The sequence below is a fragment of the Acomys russatus genome, chromosome 9, assembly GCF_903995435.1.
Source record: "Acomys russatus chromosome 9, mAcoRus1.1, whole genome shotgun sequence".
In the NCBI taxonomy this organism is placed as follows: Eukaryota; Metazoa; Chordata; class Mammalia; order Rodentia; family Muridae; genus Acomys; species Acomys russatus.
The window spans coordinates 57,514,011-57,539,135 of NC_067145.1; the positions used below are offsets into that span (position 1 = coordinate 57,514,011).

General features: G+C 45.1%; 1 protein-coding gene and 1 pseudogene across 1 annotated transcript in view; one reads left to right on the forward strand and one right to left on the reverse strand.

Moving 5' to 3' along the window:
* The window catches only part of Itih5 (inter-alpha-trypsin inhibitor heavy chain 5), an 87,309-nt gene that overhangs the window by 27,658 nt on the left and 34,526 nt on the right, over positions 1-25,125 (forward strand). Inside the window, exons 6-7 of the mRNA XM_051151394.1 lie at positions 9,928-10,097; positions 10,927-11,043. Coding sequence (XP_051007351.1) covers positions 9,928-10,097; positions 10,927-11,043 — 287 coding nt within the window. The remainder of the gene's footprint in view (positions 1-9,927; positions 10,098-10,926; positions 11,044-25,125) is intronic.
* On the reverse strand, positions 6,559-7,346 carry LOC127194005 (40S ribosomal protein S2-like; annotated as a pseudogene).

Below are 25,125 nucleotides of genomic sequence, written 5' to 3' on the forward strand. Positions count from 1 at the left end.
GACAAGAAAGGATGAGCACCAGGTTCATCGCCCTCTGTGTTCCAAGTCTGGACAGTTGCTTTTCTATTGCAGTGAAGAGTCTCCATGATCAAGGCATCTTATAAAAGAAAATGTCTACTGCGGCTCATGGTTCCAGAATTTATGCTCCCATGGCAGGGAACATGGCAGCAGGCAGGCATAGCTCTGGAGCGGTAGCTAAGAGCTCACACACCAATTCACAGATTGTAGCCAGAGAAAGCAAAGCTACCTGGGAATGGCAAAACCCACTCCAGTGGCACATCCTCCAACAAAGCCACACCTCCTCCAGCAAGACCACACCTCCTCCAGCAAGGCCACACCTTCCCCAACAAGGCCACACTTCCCCCAACAAGGCCACACCTCCCCCAACAAGGCCACACCTTATCCAGCAAGAACACACCTCTCCCAACAAGGCCACACCTTATCCAACAAGGCCACACCTCCTCCAACAAAACTACACCTCCTCCAACAAGGTCACACTTCCTAATTCTTCCTAAACTATTTCATCAACTGCAGACCAAGCATTCAAATTTGCAAGCTTATGGCTCGCATTCTGTGTCCATTACAGTGACCAACCACTTCATTTTCCTGATGCCCTGACTCCCCAGCCATGATGCATTCTACCTTCAAACTGTGAGATAAAATAAAACCTTATTTTCTTGAGTTGCTTTTATAAGATATTGTGTGATAGATATGAGAGAAATAATTAACACACCATGCTTATACTTGCATCTCATAAACAGCCTTCTCTTCAGCTCATAGCATTCAGCCTACTGCCTTTACCAGGATTCCTCCCTGACCACTTTTCTTTTTCTATATTGTTTGTTTGTTTCCTTGAGATAAGATTCATTGCTGAGCCAAGGTTGGTCTTGAACTCATGATCCTTCTTCATCAACCTCCCTAGTGCTGGCTTTACAGGTGTGCACCACCATATCCAGCTTACTTTTTTGCTTGTGGCCTAATTTCATGCTATAATATGCACTTTAAGGATACAGTTCATTGCATGTGTTTGTAGGGTTCTACAACTATCACCACAACCTAATTTTTAAATACTTGTTATCACTCTCTAAATATCTGTACATATATGCAGTCACCCTGTTACCATCCCAGCCCCAAGCACCCACTAATCTACTCCCTGTCCTTTAGGTATCAGGCAGATATCTTCAAACCTATGCTGACATTGGCATGCTTGACAAAGGCATGAAGTCACTGCTCTGGGCTTCCAATTAGAGTTTAGGGACATCAGCTGTTATCAGGATTTTGGCTGATGGAAGCAGTTTTTCAATGAAGCAACATTGCTCTTGGATTTCATGGGACCCTCACAATATTGTTGGCTTTAGGTATTAAAAAAAAAAAAAAGAACTTGAGTGCTCACAATTTCATGCATTTTTCTCTCTTCTCTCTGTCTGCTGAAACCCTTCTTCCCACCCTGACTTTAGAGCTTTATTAAAACACGTGTTGTTCACCTTCTCACCGATGGGCTTTTTACTACTGGGTTCAGATCAACTCAGAATTGCTCACAGGCCCCACAGAAATTGCCTCTCGCCATCGCCAGCTTTGACTCTGCACCTCAGGCTTTGGAGACAGAGAAGCAAAAGATCTGAGCTGTTGGGACTTGGTGGTGTTGTCTCACCCCCTCCCAAAGCTTCCTATACTATTTTAAAATTTTTATTAATTTATTCAGATTACAACTCAATTGTTATCCCATCACTTGTACCCTCCCATTCCTCCCTCCATCCTGCTTTCACCCTATTCCCCTCCCCTAAGTCTATGACCGTGGGGGACCTCCTCCCCCTCTATATGGTCATAGTCTATCAAATCTCATCTTGGTAGCCTGCTTATTCTTTCTTTGAGTGCCATCAGGCCTCCCCACCAAGGGGAGGTGGTCAAATATGGAGCACTGGAGTTCATGTCAGAGTCAACCCCTGCTCTCCACATAACTGTGGAGAATGTCCTGTCCATTGGAAAGATCAGAGTCGGGGTTTGATGTTTACTACTTGTATTGTCCTTGGTTAGTGCAATAGTTTGAACAGACCCCCCTGGGCCTCAATCCACCCATCATGATGTTCTTCTTATAGCTTTCTAGGACCCTCTGGGTCCTTCTTTTTCCCCATCTCCTATATTTCTCTTACCTAGAGTCCCAGTAGGATGTCCTCACATCTATCCCACTCTCCTGGTGTTTGACTTTCAAATAATCCCCCAATCTTAATTAGAAAGAAGTGAGCTGCTGGATTACAGCCTCCTTCCCTTTTGCACTGGAAGGTGAAGCTGGTAGTGTCCAGTGATTCACTGTGGTGCAAGACCTAAGTCATCTCACTGGAGACCCAGTACAGTGTCTTATGTTCAGAAGGGTTGAATAAAATCTATCCTTAAAATTCTATGTATGGTTTCCTTGGGTGCCTTAGCATCTGACTTTATCTTTGGCTGCCAGGGCCCTTGAGATTTTATTTTCAGTCCCCTGCAGTAGTGCGTGGCATGGAATGGATGATGAGGAAATTTTGTTCAAAAAATTAAGGAAGAAATCACTTTGTAACCAAGAGCTGTTGAGTTTTCAGCAGTTTACTGCTTAAGTTTTTCCAGGACTTGGGTCTATCTCTCCTTTTGTTATGGGGGAGAGATTAGACAGCAGACTCTTAATAACCATTTGGTTCTATGAGAAATTGGCTTAAGAAAGGAAGAAAGAAAGAAAGAAGCAAAAAAAAAAAAAAAAGAAAGAAAGAAAGAGAGAAGCAAACAAATAAAAACAGAGAAATAAAGGAAGGAAGGAAGAAAGAGGCAAGCAAACAACAGAAAAACAAAGAAAGAAAAAAGGGAAAGATCTATATTAAATATCCCTTTGCTTAAAAAAAAAATCCCTTTGCTAAGGCTTTAGGTGAAATTTTGATGCCCCACTTACATTTGAATTCTGGGTAAACCATTAATGTTTCCACACAACATTCTGGACATAATAAAAGTTATTGGTGATTTGTCTAAAGTTCAAGTGGAAGTAGACATCCTGTATTTTGATTTTTCTAAATCTGACAAGTGTCCGTTACCAAAGGGCTTCATTGTCCCCTGTTGGACATTCTTCCCTGGGTCTGGCTGCCTTTCAGCAGCTGGAAGGGCAGAGCCTTGTTTGGCCTTGGTGAAATCTCTGAACTTTTGCCAGGAAAACAAGCAGTTGTTACGTGAAGTTTTTCAGTGTTATTTAGCACAGAAGTGACTCGGGTGTGAATCATTTGGCTCCAGAGCTGGTTCTGCTTTGCTTCTTTATGCTGGCATGGAAACCCGTGTTACCTTCTTTGTTCGGACAGTAATTTGGTCGAGGCCATCTGTGAACAGCATACTTACATGAGTGTGTCCGGCTTTCTCTCTTTAGTGGGATAGTGAGGGACAGCCTGTTCTTCCTGTAGGACCTCGCTTTTTGCCTCTTTGTTTCTTTGATTCTCTGTCACTATGTGAATGAAACCATCAGTCACAGTTGTAGCTGACATGGGAGAGCCACCTGCTGTGTCCACCCACACGCACCATGACCAGCCTTTCAGTCCTCTTGGAAAGCTGCTTTGTCTACATGCCCAGCCACCCATGGATCTGACAGTCACCTCCATGTTAAGCATTCAACATGTGTGAGCTTTCTCTACATTCAAATACAGAACACTGAGACTCAATAACATTATTTGAGGAAAGAAGAACCTAGAAGTGAAGAAAACAAACTTGTTAAGAAATTTGAGCACAGGGCAGGGATGCACACGCCTTTAATCTCATACTCAGAAACACAGAAGCAGGCAGATCTCTGTGAGTTCACGGCCAGTCGGGTCTACAAAGCGAGTCCAGGACAGTCAGAACTGCCATAGAGAAACCCTGTCTCGGAAAAACAAATCGAAACAAAAACCAAAACAAAGAAAGAAATTTGAGCAAACATCCTTTAACTATAAAAAACATAGACCTCTTGAGTTGTAAATTTTCATTATTCTGTGTGATTCATATGCTGTGTGATGCTGTCGTGCTCATACAATGCTTTCTCTAAGAAAGAGAAAGAAAACAAAACAAAACAAAAAAATGCCACACCAACTGTATTAGTTACTTTTCTCTGGTTGTTCAGACTAGTCAAGGTGCATCGTATGGAGTGCAGGACTTGCCCTGGCTTCCCGTTCAAGGGGATCCGGTTCTTTGTGGCGGGAAGTCATGGAGACCGGAGTGTGGAGCGGCTGGTCACACTGCCTTTGCAGTCAGAAGCAGAGAGCAGGTGCTCGGCGTGGCTCACTTCATCCTGGGTCTTCAGTCTGAGACCCAGCTCCTTGACTGGCACTGTCCTCGTTCAGCATGGGTTTTCTCATATTAGTCAGCACTGTGGACAAATCCTCACACACAGGCCCAGCAGTCTGTCTCCCAGGTAATGCTAGGTTCAGTGACACTGACAATAGTAAGTATCACATCAAACAAGTGAGAAAAATCCTTTTCAAACAAACAAACAAAAACTTTATTTAATGAGAGATTTGTAAGAAACTTACCAATTTCTTCTCATTGCCTCTGCTTTATTAACTTTTTTTTTTTTTTTTTTTTTTTTTTTTTTTTAATTTTATCTCAGCACTTAGCAGATTTGCATGGCTTTAGTTTTTATTGGGACCATCAGATTATAGCTACCCAAGCAATCACAGCTATTTTGACTGCCCTAATTTTAACAAAAGGTCTTATCAGGTCCCAGGTGAGGAATTTTTTTTTATAAACAAACCTAGACCATCTAGTCTCTTTTCAAAGGAAAGGAACAGGCAGTGTTTGTTTGGAAATCCTTTTGTAAAACCCAGGTATTGGCAGCTTCGGGATTGACAGTAGCCAAAGCCAAAGTCACAGGACACAGAATCCAGGAAATCCCTCTGCCCACCAGCTCTCAGGGCTGTAGCTTCCAGACAGTGGCCTTCAGCATGGTGCTTTGGCCCCTACATTTTTCACCTTTAGACACTTTACATAGTAATCCCCTTCCTTCTGGCCCCGGCAGAATGTCTATTTGTGAGTAGCGCCCATGGTCTGGCATAAAGCCAAGAGTCTACGTTTGTGTCCTCTGAACCTTGTTCCCTCTCTATATCAAACAATATAAAATATACATTATATCTACAGACAGAATGTGTGTTTTGTTTTTATAAGATAGTTTCAAACAAATGAATATCTAATAGCATTTATACATATCAATTTCTTTAGCAAAGGTTATGAGTCCTCAGTTCAGGGAAAAAAATATGCATTGATATGAAAATCCCACACATCCTTTCAGGGGGCTCTCTAACTGCAGTTAATTCCACTGTACTTTATAAAAAATTTTTTCTCCATGTAGACACTCTTAAATGCCAGCTCAGTAATGTTCATAAGGGCATGCAGGACCTTTCCAAATGATTGTTTTCACCACACTCACAGTGGAGCAGAGAAAACTGTGGTCCCACATGAAGATTAGTTGTCATCAAATGATAGATTTTTTTTCTTTCATTTTCTTTAAAAATGGACAGAGTACAGGAAATGACTCCTAAAGAAAGAGAGGGGACCGTGACAGGTAAGCTTCATTATCAGCGTGGCTGGATTTAGAATCACCCAAGACACACTGCACATATCTGTGACGGTACTTCCGGAGCCATTCCCCTGAGGACTCAGGCTAAGCCTGAGTGTGGGCAGCACTGTCCAGTAAGCTGGAGTTCTTGAATCCGCTCCTCTGCTAGGAAATACAACCTTCCCTCCCTATGTGGCTGCTGTCATGCATTTTGTCATAGTAACTAGAACACTAATGAACACACGACCGATTGTGTATCAACAGCTGTTATGTGCCAGGTGCCATGATCAGCATCTTCCATATGTGATCTCACCAAGTCCTGGCAGTGATGCTGTGATGGTGGAGCTCCAGTTTTCCAGATGTAGAACTGAAAAGTGGAGCCAGTCACGCGGAGTCTGTGAAATGCTAGCGCCGACTTCCTTTGCTATTACCTAGCTTCCACAGGCAAGAACGCTTTTCCGTTGTGAAGCCTCATGGGAAGGCAGGTGTCCTGAGAGAAAGAGTTCATGGGTACAGAGAACAGATAGTAAACTTTCTTGAGTGGAGTGACGTGATACAGTGTCCCTGGTTGGAGTAGCTGCCACAGTTCACACCTTCCCCTTAACCAAGTGAGGAGGCAAACAAGCAAGGCCTCTTATTAGACAAGTGTGGCAGTCGCTTTCTTCTTCTGGCTGGCTTGCAAACTCTTCTTTTGAAGTCTTTGTTGTCTCTGGAACATGGTGAAGGACCCTGCAAAGACACTCACTGGGTTTATGAAGTACTGTGTGACAGTCAGCAATATGAGGCCTAGTTCAGAACAATGAAAAGTCAACAGTATTATATAGTATTATTTTGCTTTGGAGTTTAGGTGAATAGCTACAATTAGTAAAATTATCAGATTCCCCCTTCCTCCAATAAATGGAGGATTTTTATTCCCATTTCTTGTGTGAGACACCTTTGTGCATGTGAAGGCCAGAGGTCTACTTTTCTGTTGCTATACAATTATTTTTAAACAGACTTATCACCTTATTTTTCTTGTATAAAAACCCTTATGTGGTAGCCACAGCCTGAGCTTGGGTCTTATGGACAGTGACTCTGGTGTGGGTTTTTAAAAGGTGGCCAATGAATTCCCAATAAGGAGACTTGGTGAACGCAGTCTCTTTCCAGAGGTCAGGGGTAAGGTAACTGTAGGTCTTGGAGATGGCATCAAAGGTGTCCTTGGTGAAGTTGCCCAGGGTGGCAGTACAGCTCCTGGTTGATGTGTAGCAGCCATCAATTCTGGCCATCATCAGTAGCTTCTTGGGCACAGTGCCTATGAGGTCAGGGATGGGACACACCAAAACAGAGCCACAGCAGCCTGTCACCTTGCACGGAACAGTGTGGGCTTGCCAATCTTGATCCCCCAGAAGCCTCTCCACACAGGGATGATGGAAAGCTTGGCCAAGATGATGTCCCCTGGATAGCCGTGGCTACCTCCTTGGAGCACTTAACACCAAGACCAACGGGACCATTGTAGTCCCCAATAGGGACAAAAGCCTTGAACCTGGTCCGCTGGCCAGCCCGTGTCTGCTTCCGCACTGGCATGATTTTTTGAACCTCATCCTTTAGGGATGCGCCCAGGAAAAAGTAAAAAATCTCGGACTCCTTAATGGGAAGGGAGAACAGGGAGATCTCCTCCGAGGACTTGATCTTCATGTCTTTTACCAGGCGGCCCAGCCTGGAGATGGAGATCCACTCCTTGTCTTTGGCTTTACCTCATGAGCCCCGAGACCTCGACCACAACCACAGCCTCAGCCATACTGGCAGCCCCTAAGACTGCTGCCGGATCCTCTGCAGAAGCCACAGTGTCCTCCTAATTCTGGGCCCTCCTGCTACCCTGTGGTCATCCTCCATTTGATATTTTCCTGAAGAAGGAAGAGAAGGAGGAGAACTAAACACCTTTTGTTTTTGTTTTTGTTTTTTTGTTTTTCGAGACAGGGTTTCTCTGTGTAGCCTTGGCTGTCCTAGACTCACTTTGTAGATCAGGCTGGCCTCAAACTCACAGCGATCCTCCTGCCTCTGCCTCCCGAGTGCTGGGATTAAAGGCATGCACCACCACTGCCGACACTCACTTGTTTTTTTAAAGGCAATGTCTCATTGAACCGGAACTCACCGATTGGCTAGAGTGGTTAGCCAGAGAACCCGAATGCCCGCAGCCTGCCGTCTCCCCCACTTCCTCCACCCCCCACTCCTCCCCCCAGGAATCACAGGCATTTGTTTTTACATTCGTGTTGATGCCTGCACTCAGGCCTTCATGCTTGCGCGTTATTGTCTTCTCAGCCCAGAACATTTTAATTTTCTAAGACTATAGGCAGGCAGGCTGGGTCAGTGTGAAGGAGCTTGCCGTGCCAGCCTGACACCCTGGGTTTGATCCCTGGAGCCCAAGGGTGAAGGAGAGAACTGACCTCCTCACGCATGCTGTAGCGTTGCTGTGCACCCCTGTTTAACAATAATTCTTAAAAAGATGCTGCTTTCAAATTGTTCCCCGCAGTAGTAGAATGTCTACTGGGTCACTGTTGCTGTGTGGTACTTAGTGGGTGGAAGCCAGGGTCAGGAATTAGGCTTCCTGGTGAAGAACAAAACGGAAAATCCACCCACACTGTGGACATGTGAACTAAGCCCTTTTATAGGAAACTCATACATTTTCATCATGAATGAACAGAAAGCAAAGGTCAATAGGCAGCAAAAATTATACATAGCCTTTCTTGTGGTCTGTATCAAAGAACCCAGTCAAATAAATCATGAAGAAAGAAATTATACTTTTTAAATTCCCAGGGCTTTCATTTTGTTATGCATGTATTAGGTTGAGGCACTTGTTTTTTTAAAAAAGCATTTTTATGAGAGAGACCTGGAGCAAGGTAAATTTGGTGCATGCCAGAAGTCTAAAGAGAATGTATCTGGTGTTGGGGGGGTATTGGGATAAGTGTACTTTTACACAACCAAGGCCATGACTATTTTCTGCATGTAAGGTCTGAGGTCAGGGTCAAAGACATGTCGCCATTTCCCATCGTCACCTACAGAACCTAACGTTCTCTCCAAAGTTTCTGGGAAGGGTCTGAGAGTTGACGTTTCTAGAATGTTCCAAGGTGTTGCCAATGCTGCTCTTCTAAGACTGAGGCCTGCTTTACACTATCCTGCAGGTGACTTTTCCAGGGTGTCCTTGGACATGTGGAGTGCTGTGAGGGGTGACAGCTGCTGCTTGCATTGCAAGTGCTTCCCAGAAACTCTGCACATGGTCTTAATTCTGGCAGCTGAACCATCTCCGGGTATCACTAATCCCCATATAAGAGGCTACACTAACACATTTACTCCAAGGAAAAGAACAGAGAGGGGTTTTCTTGGCAAATTAGATTGTCATGTTCCATGCCACAGGGTGCCTATTTAATCCATTCTGCTCTCCTGCTCCCATGTTTACTTTTTTTAAAGGCGCATAAAACAGATGTGTAAGTGTTGCTAAGTTATATACACATCCATTCATTTACACCAAGGACATCCATGTTGCTAAACTGTGCATCAGACATAGGACACTTCCCATCAGAGATTCTTTTCTACTCTTTCCAAGTTAGCAACTTTCCTCCCAAAAGAGCACTCACCCTGCTCCAGTTGCCCTTGGGTAAGTTGTGTTTGACCTTGAACTCTATGTAAGTGAAGAATAGAGAATATGTTCCAATGACCGTGAGCATCTTCAGTAGTTTTCCACAGTGCTTCTTTCATTTTGACAGCCATATACCATCCTAAGTGTGACATGCCCACGGTGCCATACTGAATTCCTCCTTCTCCTTTGCAAATGCTTAAGTTTGATAGTAACAAACTTGGCGGTGATAAGTACAACATGTCACTAGATATTTTCAATAACGTGACACCGGCACGACTATTAATGTACTTGACAGATGGCTTGGTAGCTGAGGCAAAGGCTCAGATCTAGTGGGAAGTGGATCAATATCTGAACACAGGTTCTTCTGTCTCAGTGTGATGGTTAATATTGTCAATCTGACAGGATTCAGTGTCACCCAGGAGACACACCTCTGTGTGTCTGTGAGGCGTTACCTGGATTAGGCTTATTGAGGTGGAAAAGATGGCACTGCCTATGGGTGGCACTGTCCATGGGATGGAGTCCTGGACTGAATAAAAAGGACAGCGAAAGCTGAATGTGGCATTCTGCTTTCTGACCTTGGTTGCAATGTGACCAGCTTCCACTCCATTACTGTCTGTGATTGCTCAAACTGTGGGCCAAAATAAATGCTTTCTTCCTTGAGAAATTAACAAATGTTCATAGGAGAACAAATACCCAATAGAATGAAGTTTAACATCCTTTTAACTCTTTTCAGGAAAAATCTTTATAATTTCAGTAATTTGTTCTGTTCATGTCTTACTTGCAGGTGATTTGGGTCCTCCCCCTTCTACTGTCATCAACCAAAATGAAACTTTTGCCAAAGTTGTTTTTAAGCCTACTGTGGTCCAACAAGCTAAGATTGCCCAGAATGGAATTTTGGGGGATTTCATCATTCGATATGATGTCAAGAGAGAACAGAACATCGGGGACATCCAGGTAATGGTCCCATGATGCCGCCGTATGTGGTCTTTTCCGTTCCATTCAGAAAGATGGAATCCAATACTTAGCTAAAGGTGAAAGATCTTCCCAGTTCTCAGTAAAACTATTTAAACCCAAACTATGTCTTCAAAGAGACTACCGATGCTCCCTTTCTGGCTGCTGTGGGTACCTATTTCGTGCTTCAGTAACCTGGACAGCAAATGAAATCTGTAATATAATTTTCCCTGTGGTGTTTTAGATGAGGTTAGAATTTTAGCACTTCTTCAACTTTAATTAAAAGAGACTGTTCCGTAGCTTATTTCCCTTTAGGTTGTCTCACTCCCCGAGACAAGGAGGGAATATTAAAATGTGTGAGTGTGCACAGAGAATGCAGACAACCTTGATATCTCACCCTGGAAGATGCTCAGTAAAGACAGATAATGAGAGAAGCAGGATTCTCAGGAAGCAAGGTCAGAGGAAGTCGCATAATTATACTTGATGGCTTGCCATGGTCTATGTATCTATATACTTGTGTATACGTGTATATTCGTTTTAAGGCAGTGCAGACTGAACCGAGGGGTGTACGTATGCTCAGCAAGCACTCTATCACTGAGTTACACCCCATTCCATGGTAAGCACATTGAAAATAGGCGATTTTGCTTGATTATATTAGCTAGTAGCGGATTCTCTTGCAGGTATCACGACTGTAGATAATTTGGTTCTTGGTGTGGGATGCAACCCTATACTGTTTGATGCCACCTTTGTGTCCTAGTGGCCCTAGTCACTCCCTTGCTTTCTCTGGATGCTACTTAAGGTACTTAAGGTACTTCATTGTTCCTTCCACCAGGTTCTAAACGGTTACTTCGTGCACTACTTTGCTCCTAAAAACCTGCCTCCTCTACCCAAGAATGTGGTTTTCGTGCTTGACATCAGTGCCTCCATGGTGGGAGTGAAACTCCAGCAGGTGAGTGGGTGCCACCTGTCCATTGATTGATTGCTCAGGCTTTGGCCTGGGGCAGCCGTCTGTCTTGTGAATGACATTCAGTTGGTGCCAGCTACTCCTACTTACGAACAGCCTTAATCTGACTCGTGTAAGCCACTGGTGGAAGCCCTGGCTTTAGGAACTCAGAAGGGCCAGCTAGAGAAACGCATGAGCGAGGCAGGGACACGCCGAGAGGTCCACTCAGCAGTGTATTTACTTGACCATGATGAAGCATTTTGGAATGCAGATACTTAGGAGACTGGGGCAGAAGGTAACACAAGTTTCAGGCTAGCCTGTGGTACATAGCATGTTTCAGGACAGCTTCTGGACAGTATGGACTATGTAGTGACAGCTGGCTCAAAACAAAGCAAAAGCAAACAAAACAGGATGAAACCAAGCAGAACAGGACCATTTTAACAAAATTTGTGTCCAGCGAAGACTCCTTCATGAACAGTGGAATAGAACCCTTAGGGGTACCTTTGGCATAGTCTCAGAACAAAGAATTCAGGTGTCAATAATCCAGGAGTAGTTCTCACAAAATCTACGCCCCCACCAACACACATAATTCCAAGTTCAGAGGGGTCATTAGAGACATTTACACTGTTTGTCGGCTGCTTTCTCTTGTTGCTGTTGCAAGTCAGTGAACACTTTAACTTTTGCTCTCTTCAGGGGAATTATTTATGGGTGTCTGATTTCGTGGTTTTTTTCTCTTCTACTTGAGTTTTCTGTAGTTTTAGAGTGATGGCTTCTATTTGTTCTTCCTGGGAGGTTTTCTGTTTGAGCTTTATGAGTTCGTGGATTCATGAGTGTGACGATTAGCTTTCATTGTCAACTGGTCACGATCCTCACTCACCTGGGAAGGGAGCCACAGTCAGGGTTCATCTGGATGGAGGTTGCTACGGCATATCTAGGGGTCCTTTATTACAGTAACTAAGGTGAGAAGACTCCCTCCCCACTATGGGTGACATCATTATCTAGGGGATTACGAGCTGCCCAAGAGTGGAGAAAGGGAGCTGAGCACTTACATGCATCCATCCCTAGGAGGACTATATTGATTTATAACTGTAAACCTGCTTTTGATAGCTGAGTAGTATTCCATTGTGTAAATGTACCCCAGTTTCTGTGTCCATTCTTCAATCAAAGGACATCTAAATTGTTTCCAGATTCTGGCTATTATGAATAAAGATCCTATGAATATAACTGAGCAAATGTCCTTGTTGTATGGTGGAGCATCTTTCAGGTATATAAAAAACAAGGAAACCATGAAATTTGCAGGCAAATGGATGGAACTAGAAAAAGATCATCCTGACTGAGATAACCCAGACCTAGAAAGACATGCATGGTATATACTCACTTATAAGTGGATATTAGCCCAACATAGATGTCCTCTGAAAGACTCCACCCAGTGGGGTATTGAGACAGATGCAAAGACTCACAGCCAAACTCTGAGCAGAACACTGAGAGTGGTATGGAAGAGTGGGGTGGGGGATAGAAGAACCCAGAGGGGACAGGAGCTCCACAAGGAGACCATCAACACCAACAAATCTGGACCCAAGGGCCCCTGCACAAACCAACCAAGGACAATGCATGAGAGAACCTAGACCCCCTGTTCAGATGTAGCCTATGGACAACTCATTCTCTACATGAATCCCCTAGTAAGGGGAGCAGGCACTACCTCTGACATGGACTCTGGTGCCCAAGAGATTTGATGACTTCCCCTTGGTAGGACAGCCTTATGGGGCCACAGAGGAAGAGGATGCAGGCAGTCTTAATGAAACCTGATAGGCTGGGGTCAGATGACAGGGAAGGAGGCCTCGCCCCCATCAGAGGACTAGGGGACAGGGAGGGGGATGGAGAGGGATGGAGAGTGGAAATGGGAGGATAGGAGCAAGGGGGGTAACAATTGGGATGTAATGTAAATAAATTATAAAAGAATTTTAAAAACCAGCAAACCTGTTCTAGATGCACTACAGGGCTAAGTAAAGATAATCAGTGAGGCACATTTAAAGCTAGGAAAAAAAAATAGGCTCATTATTAACTAGTTTTATAGCCAATGGCAAGATTTTAAGGATAAAAGAGATGAAAGTAATTGGGAAGAATAAAAACAATTACTTCAGGTAAAAGAAAACTTAAACTCCTGATACAAATGTAAAACAACAGTAAATGATTGGGAAGCTTTAGCAGGAAAAAGATAACTTTATCACCCATAAACAATGAACTATTCCAGATCAATAAGGAATAAAGCTGCATAAGAGAGTGAACAAAAGATGTAAGACAGGCCGGGCGTGGTGACGCATGCCTTTAATCCCAGCACTCAGGAGGCAGAGGCAGGCAGATCACTGTGAGTTCGAGGCCAGCCTGGCCTACAAAGCGAGTCAAGAACAGCCGAGGCTACACAGAGAAACCCTGTCTCGAAAAACCAAAAAAAAACAAAAAAACAAAAAAACATGTAAGACAGTCCACGAGAAGAAAAAATCGATAAGATTATGAAAAAGGGAGGCAACCGTATTAACAAAGAAAAGCTATTGGTGGGATTTGAAGGGAGCTTGAAGCCTCATATGTGTGAAGTCCTGGTTCAGGCTCCAGCAGGGCGTAAGTAGGCTGTGGCAGTGCACTCCTGTGGTCCCAGCACTCAGGAGGTGGAGGCAGGAGGATCAGAAGGCCAGGGCCATGCTTGGCTACATAGCAGGTTCCATGCCAGCCTGGAATATACAAGAGCTTATTTAAAAGTAACAACAACAATAACGAAACACACACATACACACACACACACACTCAAAAACAACATAAAAAAATACTATTTTTTTTATCTCCAAAGTTTAAACTATAATTTTATAAATATTTATAAGGATACTGACTAATACGCAGTTTTAGTATTAGTATCCGCACGTGTAGTTTTTACAATACTTCTCAATGAGAAGTACCAAATAGGAAAATGCTTAGCTGTCTACCATCAGTGCCCCACTCACACCACGACCATTTATTCCCTGAGGCTGAAACAGCTCAAAGGGCTGATCTTCAGGTACCTGAGTGACTCCAAGGCCAGTCCGTTTCAGGACATAGGGTCTTCCACTTCTGACAGGATGGTGGTCAGGGATATTCTTACCTATAAGCAGAGTTGCTGTCCATCTGCAATCCCAGCAATGTAAGCTGAGTGAGACGGGAGGGTTATGTGTTCAAGGCCAGCCAGGGTTATACAGCACAACCCTGTTTAAAAAAATAAAAAGAAATAAAAGAGAAAGAAAGGAAGGAAGGAAGAAACCTTGCCAAATAATTTCCAGAAAAGCAAAGGTAACTCCTGCCCAAATTGTACCAAGAAAAGAGACAGACAGACAGACAGACAGACAAAAACTAAGCAAGGCTCTCCTGGGTTCACCTTTAATCATACACCTGTGTACACCTGTGTGCATATGCTTGGGGTGGAGGGTGACTGTGGGTGTCCTTCTTAATCATTCCACACCTGATTTTTTTGATGAAGGGTCTCTCGTTGAACATGGAGTTCCCTGATTGCCTAGACTGGTGGTCCAGGATCCTTCTGTCTCTGTCTCCCAAATGGTGGGATTACATACACATGGTGCCATGTCCAGATTTTTACACTGATGCTAGGGGTGAAATTTAGGTTCTTACACTTGCATGGTGAACACTTTACAGGGTGCACTGCTTCTCCAGCTATGGAAGACCTCTTCAAAACAAAGGGCCACATATTCACCTCAGTGTATTACAGGAATTATGTAACATGGGAGGGTTTAGTCTTTATGGCCATTTCACCACCACTCCATTTTACTGCTGGAAAACTGAGGGTTTGCACAGGTACACAACCTGGTCAGTAAGTGGAAAGTTCAGGCTTTGGTTCCAGGTCTGCCCTGAAGCCCACGAACCAAACTACAAAACTGCCACGCCATTCCACAGGCAGCAGTGTGCAGCTCACAGAGGTGTAGACAGACGCAAGGTCAATGCTGTGTATTAGATTAAAATTTAATTGAGAAGGCTGCATTCTGGAAAGCTTGCATTTCCTTGCTTTATGCAGGAGCAATCCAATGGCTGATGTGAAACCACTGCTATTCTTTCTTCTGTCATTTCCGGACATTAAAATCCCATTCCTCACTAGTCACTGTCAGTTTGGCATGCACACTACTGGCTTCTAAGCAACAGCATGGCTTCTCTCCAGGAGAACCACCTTGGAACAGCCAAACACATGTCCGAGCAATTTGCAAAGCCCCTTGTTGCCTTGAGTGGTTGTGCAAACTCCTATTGTAGCAATCCATAGTTTCTCCAAGGCCACAGCACTGGGTGGAAAGCTCAGTTGGCTCGTGGTAGACTCTCATAGACGAAGCCGTATAACTGGTGAAAAGCACAATTGTCACCAGCACAAGGCTTTCGCATTGTGTCAGCAGGCTTGGCAATAGGAGACATTTGTCACAGGTCCCCTTGGATCTTGTTATGAATCACTCTCCATGCATTTGGCTTCTCAAAACTTTGACAGAGCTTGAACAATTTAAGTGCTGATATCATAGGGCTGGGACTATAGTTAGTATTTAATAATTACTCAAGGGCTGGAGAGATGGCTCAGTTGATGAAGGCAGTGACCACATAAACCTAATGACCTGAGCGTGTCCCCCAGGGATTGGCCTCTGACCTCTACACATGCACCATGTGTATGTACGTGAGGGTTTGTCATGCATGCACATCCTTACACACAAATGAACTTTTAAAAAATAAAATCAAATCACTCAAACAATTGGTTTGTAAGGAATTAAGTGTAGGAGATGATGCCGTCAGCCGCGTGGGAATGAGGGCCTGGATTTGCATTCTCAGCATCCATGTGAGGGATGCGGGGCGCAGTGTCACTCCCCTATATTATCAGTACTGGGGAGGCAGAGACAGGAGAGGGGTTCTTTAAAGGGCTGTCTCAAAAAAAAAAAAAAGAGGGAGACATATGATGCTGACCTCTGGCCTCCACACACATGCAAATCCACATACGAATACATGTGCATGCATACACACTGTCCCCCAACAGACTGTAAAGTTCATTTGACCTGAAAACAAATGCATACTCATTAGGTGGCCTGTCCGTACCTGGGAGCCTCTAAGCCTGTATGTATCCAGAATTTTCTAGTTCTCCTAATCCAGTGGAAATGTGTATCTGGATGCTAGAGTTTCCCCAGTGTAGGAGCCGTGGCAGTGCCTCCCACTGGCCACTGGCACACACTTGGCAATTTGTCCCCTGCGTGGTTTTGCAGATGGATATGTCGAGGGATGACTCGGGCACTGGGTCAAGACTCATTGTAAAACTCAATGAAGTGGGACCTTGGGGGTGGGTGGCAGAAAGAGAGGCGATGTGTGGTCTTTAGTGGTCATATGCGCCATGGACACAGACCCCTGCTCTGCATGGCCACAAGCCCACACATGGCCCTCAGCAGCAGTGTGGGCTGCTACTTTACCGTGGTGTCAGGTGGCAGGGTAAGTGACTCACAACAGCTGTTTCTCTCCACCCACCTGTCCAGCTCCACCTCTCTTTATAATATGCCTCAAACTATTGCACTTCTGTTTCTCTCCCATCCGTATACCACATACTTGTGCATTGTGTGGCTCCTGCTGTGGGGCCACAGTTAAATACGCACAGTTAAAAGAAGAAAGTTAGGATTCAAATTGACCACCAGCCTACTTTTAAGCTCCCCAAGGTAACGTCAGTCATGGACCACCTGTCAGACTTGGAGTCTCCATGCACTCTTGTTGGCATGCAACGTGATGGAGTATGCTGCACAGCGTTAGTGTGTGCACACAGAGATCGCCTTCCCAGAGGCTCCAGCCAGCAGCTGGGTGCTACAAAAAACTAGGGAGGCAGCCGGGCGTGGTGGTGCACGCCTTTAATCCCAGCACTCGGGAGGCAGAGGCAGGCGGATCGCTGTGAGTTTGAGGCCAGCCTGCTCTACAAAGCGAGTGCAGGACAGCCAAGGCTACATAGAGAAACCCTGTCTCGAAAAACAAAAAACAAAAAACAAACAAACAAACCCCAAAAGACTAGGGCTGTGCTTCTGCTTTGGTGCCTAGACTGAATAAGTAACTAATTCTTGTTTAACATGGGGCACACCTTGGGTATAAACAGGCTTTCGTATTTCCATCCCTTTTCTGATGTGGTTGGGTAGGTTGAACCTGTGCATGACAGCGGTGGGGGTGCTAAGTGAGGACATGACTGCGACGTCAGTAATGTCTAGAAGTCTAGCACACGGTTTTCATGAACCCATGAACCCTCCATGTTTTGAAAGGGAAGATTCCAGACAACACCAGTGTCCAAATACAGTTGTTTTTAAGTGATGGGGTCAAGGGAGGTAGAGCATGCAATGGCCCAACATATGGACGGAGTGAGGTGGCCATGAGTGGTGGAATTCAAAGGGTCTCACCAGACGTGGGGGGCTGCTCAGGAGGACGGCGCTTCCAGAACAAGTGAAGACTCTCAGAAAGAAGGTGTTTTGCATGCATACCACCTGAGAGTGTGCCTGAAAAACTGGGAGGACGAGGAAGACATTGGCTATGTGGCATCACACAAATGAAGATTAGTCTAAAATCTTGGGTATCCTGAGTGTCTGTTTAGATGGAAGAACTCCCGTGGCCCCAGGAAACAAGAGCCTCGCTTTCTTCTTTATGGTTTCTGGGGATTTGAAAACATCCTAGAAAGGAGGAAATAGGTATCTTCAGGAAATTGTTAACCATTGTAACTTTCAGAAGTGATTTATATTTATTCTAAATGTATGAGTATTTGATTGAATGTGTGTGTGTGTGTGTGTGTGTGTGTGTGTGTGTGTGTGTGTGTGTGCATCACATGCATGTCAGGTGCCTGAGGAAACCAGAAGAGGAAGTCAAGTCCCCTGGAAGTGAGTTACAGATGTTTGTGAGCTGTTGTGAGCGCTGGAAACAAACTGAGGTCCTCTTCATCTCTGAGCCATCTCTGCACCCCCGGAAGCCATTGTGGCTACTGATCACCACTGCTTATGCGGTGCTAGGCAGGCGCTGTGCTGTTGAGCTGCACCTTTAGCCCAACAACTAGCTCTATTGGTGTTCTGCCAGAGCGGCCATATATATTACACGCAAAGAAGTAGGAGTGCCGTGTTCTAGTAAAACTTTATTTTTTTATTTTTTCCAGCACAAACTGAGCTCTGGGTTCTGCTGTGGCCCACAGTTTGTTGACCCAACACCTAGTGCAGTCACTAGCCCACATGTGACTAGAATCATTCCAGTTCAATAGTCTTATTCAGCTGCCCCTGCCATCAGTGCATGGATGTTTCAGGGATGTAATACAAAGCAGAGATCGAGGACATGGGGCAATGTACAGGGGACAGCAAGGAAAGCATGTGCGTGCACATGTGTGAGTGCGTGCGCGCATGCGTCTGTCTGTCTGAGCCAAGAGATGAAGTAACTAATAGATGAACAGAGGGCAAAATAGTTTTTGTGGGCCTTTGTAAGCCCCCAAATCTGTAGTGTCAGGAAAAAAATTGTTCCTACACATTAATAACATAGGCACTATTTTGGTTTTTTTTTTCTTTCTTTTTTTTTTTTTTGGCCTGAGTTATTCAGTGGGTATGTGTTTGTCTGCAAGAGTGCAGGCACCACACCACTTAAGGGGAGGTCAGAGAACAACTTGCTGGAGAAGATATTCTCTCTCTCTCTCTCTCTCTCTCTCTCTCTCTCTCTCTCTCTCTCTCTCTCTCTCTCTCTCTCCTTTTATCATGCCGGTCCTCAGATTGGTACTCACGTCAGCCAGCTTGGCAGGAGGCACCTTTACCTACCATCCCCTCTTGCTATAACCCTGCTAACTTTAAGTCACTTGGAGCTACCCATTTAGCAATTTGGGTTTAATGGCACTGAAGATTTACCTGAATGAGATCATGCTTAGAAATGCAGCGCATCTCTGAACACAGACACTCCCGCCTGCTGCATAAAGAAAAGCTTGTGGAGAGGCAGTGCCCCGTGCTCTCAATGCAGCCGCTCGGGTTGCAGTCGTTGGCATCTGAGATCATGGCACCAGCTGGTCATGGAAAAGCCTGGGTCCTCTCTTTCCACTTCCTGAAAATGTTGCCCCTTACGCCCCAGCTGGGATTGGCAAAGTTTTTCTACAAAAGGGCTATAGAGAGGCTGAGAGGAACCCACTGCAGGCAACACAGAGATAAACTCTCCAAGTCAGAGAGAATTCAATGCGATAACCACCCTAAACGTGCTTATCTGGGAGTCAGAAACCCTTGTCCGTCCAGGGACTTCACGGCCTCAGCTGGGTGATTAAAATTACAGCTGGGTAAATTCCTCAGCGCTGACAGCGTGCAGCCACCCAGTTCTCTAATTCAGGACACCTGGCCCTCCTCCAGATTTCTTCCATCTTGGCTTTGACTCCAGACTTAGATTCTGCAAGAATATGATTGTGCACTGTGAGAAGGGTGTGAGGCTGGGAAAGGACACAGAGATTAGTAGGAGCCTTTTCTCACAAGCCACCAAAAGGGACAGAGAGGCAAAGTCGACACGCAAAGGGCTCAATGGGATAGAGATGGAGCTGTTGGTAATTGTACCTCAGCGTGACAACCAGTTCTCAGGGATGAAGGGGGTGTGTATGTGGGGGAGGGTGGTGAGAAATGCTTAGGGGATGGCGTGAGTGAGCCTGGAAGGTTTCTTGGAAGTTATTTCAATGAATGAGGTAAGAGTGGGGGAGAAGACCTGTGCGACAGACGGCTAGCATGGACAAAACTGTGGGGTGAGGCACTTAGTGCTAACTGTCAACAGGACAGAGCCTAGAATGATCTGAAAGATGCGCCTTTTGTGGGGCTGGAGAGATGGCTCAGAGGTTAAGAGCACTGTCTGCTCTTCCAGAGGTCCTGAGTTCAATTCCCAGCAACCTCACGGTGGCTCACAACCATCTAGGATGTAATCTGGTGTCTTCTGGCCTGCACACTGCAGGCAGAGCACTGTATACATAATAAATAAATAAATAAATAAATCGTTAAAAAATATATGGCCTTTGGGCACACCTGTGGGAAATTATCTTGATTACATTTACATGTTAACTGTCTTAATCGTGGGTGGGGCCATTCCTTGGACAGGGGATCCTGGGTAAAACAGAAAGTGGTCCACTCACTATGCAAGCATTCATTACTCTCTGTGGCCTGACTCAGGTTTCTGCAGTCGCCTTGGCTGCCCCCCCACTGAGCTGTGGGACAGAATACACCTTCTCTATGGGAAGCTGCTCTTGCCAGCTTGCTTTATCACAGAAGCCGGAAGAGTAACTGATACATGAGAGAACAAGTAGATTCAGGAAAGTATATCCAACTGTAAGCCACATGCATGGAGGATGTTAGCAGTTCATTGTGGAAGAGACAAGCTGAACACTCACGCATCATTCAAATCCATCCTGGCATGTAGATGATGAAAGAATTATGGGGATAAGAAAGAGCTGAGCAGCAAAATATTAATGATGGGGAGAGTAAGAAGGAGATGTCCTCGGATACAGTTTTCTTGGTATAACAAAAGTGCCTTTGCTTGAGAAAAAAAAAATGAAGAAAGGCTGAAAACAAGCGTGAACACGCCATGGTTGGAAAGGTTGGGTGACAGCTTTGGAGAGGATAATATGAAAACTTTCGTGACACAAACATTTGTAAAGAAAGTAAAATCAGAACAAGACTTTCAAGTGTATAGCTGAGCTGCTCAACAAGCAAACAACACCATAGAGCCTAACACTGAAAAGCCAGGCCAGAGTGGCTCACACCTATAATCCCAGAACTTTGGAGACTGAGGCAGGAGGATTGCCACGAATTGGAGGCAAGCCTGAGCTACAGAGTAAATTGGAAGCAAGTTTCTGAGTGAGATCTTGTTTCAAACTGAGAGAGAGGGGGGTGGAAGGGAGGAAAGACGGAAGGGAAGGACCACTGAAAAGCAAGTGGAGAGCATCTAAATTAAGTTTGGTCCCCTAGAGGGACCTTAGTCTCCATAGGTTGAGGTTTAAGTATCACCATGGCAACAGCAGATGAGACCTTGGACCCTCTGAGATGGAGTGTTGAGTTTGAGACCTTGCACAGAGCTTGTCTCTTTGAAGGACAATACCCCCACCCCAACCCCCAACATGAAAAACATCTGCCCACTAATGTGAGACCACAAATGATGCTTTGCTCCTCTAGTCTGTGGGCCTGCTTGGGATGAGGTTGGGGGAGACTTTTTCATAACCATGAGTTTAAAGTAAAATAGTCCTGAAGGTATTTGGGCTGGTGATCAAACTATGCAATCATGTGATCAAGGAGCCTTTTGATAACATATACAAAGGTCTTATGCGCCAATGGCAACCCAGAAGTTCTTAGCAGAAGCTTCTGGAGAGACAAAAGTCCATGCTGCACAGTTTCTTCTCAAGTAAATCTCTCTTGGAAAGCGTTAACAACCCAGATGTCCCTCCTCACTCCCCTAAAACCAGCTCCGGCCAAACAAGAGTAAAGGGGTCTGCCGCAGACTTTGTAACCATATTTGCAAGTATGGAAGTCTGAAGGGGCGGTGCTCTGTGTGTAAGAATATTGTGGGTTGTGTATCCAACAAAGAGGAAAGTGCTAGAACTATTCAGAAAGGAAAGGGAGAGAAGTCAGGCTGGAGATGTGGACTTGAGAAATCTCCAAAATAAGGTAGAGAATGGAGGAAGACAGCTGAAGTTAACTTCTGGCCTCTGCAGACATGCACAGGCTTGCTTTCACAGCTGCACATACATGTGCACACAGACACAGTCCTATGTATGCCACACACATGCACACAAAGATCCAGGGATGTCAGAATCACGGATCTAGCGCAGCTAGTGTATCTCTTCAAATTTTCTGGGCAGATTCTTGATGAATCTGTCGCGGGCAGATCTGCTTCAGTGAGGGCCAAACCCTGCCTCTCCTGGATGAACATTTGGCATTCTTAAGACCCAAAACTCCCAACGAGCTGTCCCTTAGTCTGAACTAAGATGAAAGGAGAGAGAAGGCACATGACCACTGACTGAGCTACACGGTGTTTCTTTGGTTCTCTGGATGTGGTTATGACGTAAGCATGGGGATAGACACACAAACACTTAGACCATTGCATAGTCCTTCAGGGTGTGCGAAATGCTTCACTTACAGATGCAGCATTGACTACCGAACATAATGAATAGTTCTAGAATGGATGAAGAAATAATTTAGAGATGGAGCTTAACACAATAACAAGGGCCCCTTCTAGTCATTGGCACTAACATAAAGAGCCACCAGTCATCTCTCCTGGTCTGCAAGGCCATGAGAACAAGGTGGACATCCAGAGGGCAAGCCTGGGGGCATTAGTTACCTTCATATCACAGTGACAGAACACCTGGCTGGGCAGTGTGGGGGAGGGGCTTATTTGAGCTCACAGTTTCAGGTGATCTCAGCCCATCATGGCAGGGACGACGTGGAGAAGCTCGTGACGTGGGAAACATATGGCCAAAGCTTGTTCACACAGCAGCAGATCAGGAAGGCAAAATGTGAGGCCAGGGGAGGCTGTAGCCTTCAGAGGTCTGCCCCCTGTCACCCACGCTCACCTTCCAGGCTCTCAGGCTCTCCACAGCCCTCCAACAATGCCACAAACTGGGAACGCAGCTATGACATGGGACAAGTTGCTCTTGTCCTCTGCCACTAGTGGAGGCAGCAGGGAGCTGCAGAGACTGGAAAGTCTGGGGTGTCCGTAAGAGCACTAGGGTAGCTTAGAAAAGTTGTTAGAGGGAGGAAAATATCCAGAAGAAAATAGAAAGAGGTCTGTGGGCCATATAGAAAATGAAGTTTTAGGGTCAACATTAAGCCAACGATTAAGAGTTATTCAACCATTTTCATCTTGTCCGCCAGCTCAGATTTCTGTGAATGGGAATTCTTGGTACACTATCTGAAACTCACACCGATGGGTAGCCTGTGCTGTTGGCTTCCTCTTGTTATGGTTAATCTTCCCTGTCCACTTTACTGGGTTCAGAGTCACCTAACAAACACGCCTCAGCTCACGTCAGTGAGAATATTTCCAGTGAGGCTTATCTGAGCTAAAAGACCCATTCTGAATAGGAAATATTTATTCATTTTTTTTCTTATTTTAGGAGTATGGGTGAGTTGTCTGTCTGTCTGTCTGTATGCATACTATGTGCATACCTCATTCCCAGAGGCCACACGACCATCCTGGGTGGTATGGGTCCCATGCTGAATAAAGAGAAAGTGAACTTGGTACCGGCACCCACCTCTGTTTCCTGCCTATGTGCACAGGGGGGTGACCAGCGGCCTCCTGCTGCTGCCGCCACAGCTCTCTGCCTCATTGGAAAGTACACTCAAGCTGTGAGCTAGTTTTCTCATATCAAGTGTTTTGACACAGCAATGAGAAAATAACCAGCATACTCTCCCCTGGCAGCTAAGCCAGGGGGACTCCATATATCTGAGTGAACTCTTGCTTTTTTCTATTCTTAATTCAATCTCCTAGAACAAATAAGGAAGATGAGAAAGAGTAATCAACCCAACAACTTACTTTGAGTTAGCAAGCTGGCTTTCTGATCTCTTCCCTTTGTCTTACTTGTTCAACTTTGTGGCCACTTTAAGAGCATGGGGAGATGCACAGAGACACAAGGATATCTCATCACTCTCCCTGCCTGGCAGAGGACAGCTCCACTTCCCCCAAATGAATATGCAGTCTAAGTCTTTGGTAAAGCGTGTTTATTCTTACATAATAGCCCAATGATTTTACATTGAATATGGCCCTTTTCTCAATCTCTCCGTGTTCTTTTTTATGGTTCTGACATTCCATATCCTGGGAATTTAGAGCAAGAGCCCAAACATGGGCGTAAACCCAGAGAAACCAGGAATTGCAAGAACTCAAGACTTAAGGGAAAGTTGAGTGGGACAAAGGCCAGTTGAATAGCTCAGAGGCAGTTGAAGAGCCAGACATAAAAAATCTGCAGCAGGGAAGAGCCAGGGTCCCACAGCCCAAACATGCAGCTGGGCAGCGGAGATTTCAGCGTTTTGAGCAGACTTAGGGACCAGCTGCTCCATGGCTTCAGTCAGTAGGCTTGTCAGATAATGGGTGAAGGATACCAGTTACCAGGGAGACTTATATACCATGGCGTGTGTGTGTGTGTGTGTGTGTGTGTGTGTGTGTGTGTGTGTCTTTCTTAGTCACTCTCCACCTTATATTTCTGAGACAATGTCTCTCACTAAGCCTTGAGCTCACCAGTTTAGCTAGGCTGGCTTGGCCAGTGAACCTCCCAGATCTTCTGTCCTATCCCCATCACCCCATCAACAGGGTTACAGGCATATGATGCCTCATGCAGTGATTTTTTCTTTTCTTTTTCTTTTTCTTTTCTTTTTTTTTGGGGGGGGGGTTTCGAGACAGAGTTTCTCTGTGTAGCCTTGGCCGTCCTGGACTCACTTTGTAGACCAGGCTGGCCTCGAACTCACAGCAATCCGCCTGCCTCTGCCTCCCGAGTGCTGGGATTAAAGGCGTGCGCCACCACACCCAGCTCATGCAGTGATTTTTTTTTTAAAAACATGGCTATTATGAAATTGAAACTCATATGCCTATGCTTGCACAACAAATACTCTATCGCCGAGCTATCTGCTCAGCTCTAAGTAAATCTCTCTTGGTAGCACATACTCCATTGAAGAAAGAAGCCATACACAGAAATGTGACCACGTGCCACCTCGAGTGAGTTACTTTTTCATATTTGGGAGAACAGCTTGAGGGAGGAAGGCTTTATTTTAGTTCATAATCCAGACATTTCAGTGTCTAGTGGCTGCATTGATCTTAAGCCTGTGGCAAAGCAGTGTTAAAACAGGCAGGAACATCTGGAGAAGGAGACTGCTTATCTCCAGGGGGCAGGGGGAAGAAAGTGAGACAGAGACTGGCAATACAAGATGACTCATAAGTTAAAAGCACTGACTACTCTTCCAAAGGTCCTGAGTTCAATTCCCAGAAACCATCTATAATGAGATCTGGTGCCCTCTTCTGGCGTGCATGTGTAAGTGCAGGCAGAGGACTGTATACATACCAAATAAATAAATCTTTTTTTAAAAAAAGGTTGACCTTCAC